Source organism: Empidonax traillii, unplaced genomic scaffold (assembly GCF_003031625.1).
Source record: "Empidonax traillii isolate 1590-97213 ecotype Southwest subspecies unplaced genomic scaffold, ASM303162v1 scaffold2273:size40133, whole genome shotgun sequence".
Classification (NCBI taxonomy): Eukaryota; Metazoa; Chordata; class Aves; order Passeriformes; family Tyrannidae; genus Empidonax; species Empidonax traillii.
In genome coordinates this window covers 4,803-7,660 of record NW_020957466.1, presented here as the reverse complement: position 1 = coordinate 7,660, position 2,858 = coordinate 4,803, and the positions used below count along the sequence as shown (strand labels likewise).

Below are 2,858 nucleotides of genomic sequence, written 5' to 3'. Positions count from 1 at the left end.
GGAAGGAGGCAGCCTAAAAGTCTTGGAAGTGTTCTTGCCTCGCAGGGGATGCTGCATCGCTCAGGGTGTGGCTCCATCCCAGCTCCATGAACTGCAGGACATTTCCAAGGGGATGGTTCAGGGAGCACAGCAAGGCAGGGGCTGCAGGAAGGGGCAGGATTCTGCTTTTGTCACCTTCTCCTCTGGGTTACCTGCATGGGCAATTGAGATTCACCTCTCAGTTCACTGTGAGATGCTGGAAATCCAAATTGTCTTCTCTCAGAGGTGAATAAAGCAGGCAGGATCAGGAAGCAGCCCATGGTGCCTCCCAGGCAGCATCAGTGTGGCTTTTGCAGCCTCCTCAGGGTTGCTCTGGCTTTGCCATCAGAGCCTGCCCAGGCAGAGCTGCCCCTGGGCAGTGCCCTGTGCTGCTGGGAGGGCTGTGCAGGGCAGAGCTGAGCCCCCAGGGCTGGGCTGGGCTCTGGCAGCACTGCAGGGCCCAACCTGGGCCCAGGGAGGAAGCTGCTGGCAGGGACAGCTCCAGGCAGCAGAGCCCTGGGCAGGGAGTGGGGGGCAAGTGTCCCCCAGCACAAACAAGAGAAAGGAAATGCATTTCATTTGGGAGTACTCCAGTGAAAACTGGAGTGCCTTTGCCGGAGGAGCCTCTCTCTCAATTGTTCCCTGGGCTTTTATTTTATTTTATTAGCAGGCTTTTACGCCAAAAAACAGGAAATGTCCAACAGCAGCTCCACCAGTGGATTCCTCCTCCTGGCATTTGCAGACACACGGGAGCTGCAGCTCTTGATCTTCTGGCTCTTCCTGGGCATCTCCCTGGCTGCCTTCCTGGGCAACGGCCTCATCATCACCACCATAGCCTGTGATCAGCACCTGCACAGCCCCATGTACTTCTTCCTGCTGCACCTCTCCCTCACAGACCTGGGCTCCATCTGCACCACCGTGCCCAAAGCCATGCACAACTCCCTCTGGGGCACCACAACCATCTCCTACACAGGATGTGTTTGCCAGGTCTTTTTGCTCTTCTTCTTCCTTGGAGCAGAGTTTGCTCTTCTCTCTGTCATGTGCTACGACCGCTACGTTGCCATCTGCAAACCCCTGCACTACGGGACCCTCCTGGGCAGCAGAGCTTGTGCCCACATGGCAGCAGCTGCCTGGGCCTCTGGGTTTCTCTATGCTTTGGTACACACAGTCAATACATTTTCCCTGCCCCTGTGCCAGGGCAATGCCCTCCAGCAGTTCTTTTGTGAGGTTCCTCAGATTGTCAAGCTCTCCTGTTCACATTCCTATTTCAGGGAAATTGGTCTTCTTGGGGTTACTACTTGTTTAGTATTTGTTTGTTTTGTTTTCATGGTTTTCTCCTATGTGCAGATCTTCAGGGCTGTGTTGAGGATCCCCTCTGAGCAGGGAAGGCACAAAGCCTTTTCCACGTGCCTCCCTCACCTGGCTGTGGTCTCTATCTTTGTCAGCACTGGCACATTTGCCTACCTGAAGCCCCCTTCCATCTCCTCCCCATCCCTGGATTTCATGGTATCAGTTCTGTACTCGGTGGTGCCTCCAGCCCTGAACCCCCTCATCTACAGCCTGAGGAACAAGGAGTTCAAGGATGCCCTGGGGAAACTGATGACTGGATGATGCTTTCCAGCAGCCACTGACTGTCTGCTTCCCGCTGGCAGTGGTTCTTAGTGCATGTCATAACAGGTCAAATCTGTCTTTTTTTACATTCCTTTTCTCTTCCTTACTTCTGATGTCATTTTCTTCAAAGAAATCCTAATATTTATTCCCCCTTACTTTCATGTCCTTTCAACTTGTGTGACACAAGTGCAATAAACAAACCTTAAGAAATTGTGGGTTTTTTTCTGAGATCCATCCTCAGCAGAGCAGGAATGAAGGGGAAATGAGAACAGCTTTTTGGCTGCCCCAGCTTTGGGGTGGGCCCTGAGTCTGAAGCAGAAAGAGCTCCTGAGGACCAGAAGCTTCTGTGGTGGCCTGGGGAGACTGGATGGGAGGGAGGGACTGCAGAGCTCTCAGGATCTCCTGGAGAGGAGAGCAGGGAACTCAGAGAGCCTCCTCCTCCTCCTTTTGCCCAGCACATTCACCCATCAGCAGGGCTGAACCTTCCCTGAGCTCCAGCTGTGCCTGCACTGGGGCTGTGATGTCACTGCCCAGAGCACCCAGTCGTGGGGCCAATCCAACTGGGCTGTGCTGGGGAGAGAAGGCTGGTGGTGGAAAATGCTCAGGGGAGGTGGGAGAGCTTGAGAGGAGATGGAAAGAACCTGGGAGAGAAAACCATCAGTGTATATCTCATAGTGTGTGAGCAGAACAGTAAGGACTCACAGCACAGGGTTTGTGGTGCAGAGCCAGGGCCTGTGCAAGGCATTGAAAACGTGCAAGTGCCAGTGACAGGAGGCTGATCCGTGTCCTTGGTGGCCTGAACAGACCAGGAGGGTGGCCCAGAATATTTGTCACACCCAAACATTGCTCCCCAGCCATTCCCAGCACCGGCTGCTCAGCCCAAGTTCACAAGTGAGTTTTGCTGCGCTCACCTCCTGGGCTCAGGGCCTGTCCCAGGGCCATACCCAGCTTCTCTCCTGACCTAGAACCCAGCAGAGCCTGGAGCAGGGCTGTCTGTGCCACCCCAAGGTGGCACAGCCACTCCAGGAGCTTGGAGAGGCTGTCAGATAGGAAGGCCATTGTGCTGGTTTAAAGGTAAACCAGCAGCAGAAATGAACCCAACTCAAAAAGAGATCATCAGTCAGAGTTACAATTGAATAAAAATAACACAATAAATACAATCACACAGGCAAACAATTGGTTTTAACCCACAAAAACCCAGATGTATAACCCTGCACCCTGGGGCACGA

The 2,858-nt window shown here is 53.6% G+C and overlaps 1 protein-coding gene across 1 annotated transcript; it reads left to right on the top strand.

The window, feature by feature from the left end:
• The first annotated feature begins 711 nt into the window (after positions 1–711).
• On the top strand, positions 712–1,629 carry LOC114071780 (olfactory receptor 14J1-like). The gene has a single exon (XM_027909634.1). The coding sequence runs from the start codon at positions 712–714 to the stop codon at positions 1,627–1,629; it is 918 nt and encodes a 305-aa protein (XP_027765435.1).
• The last annotated feature ends 1,229 nt before the right edge of the window (positions 1,630–2,858 follow it).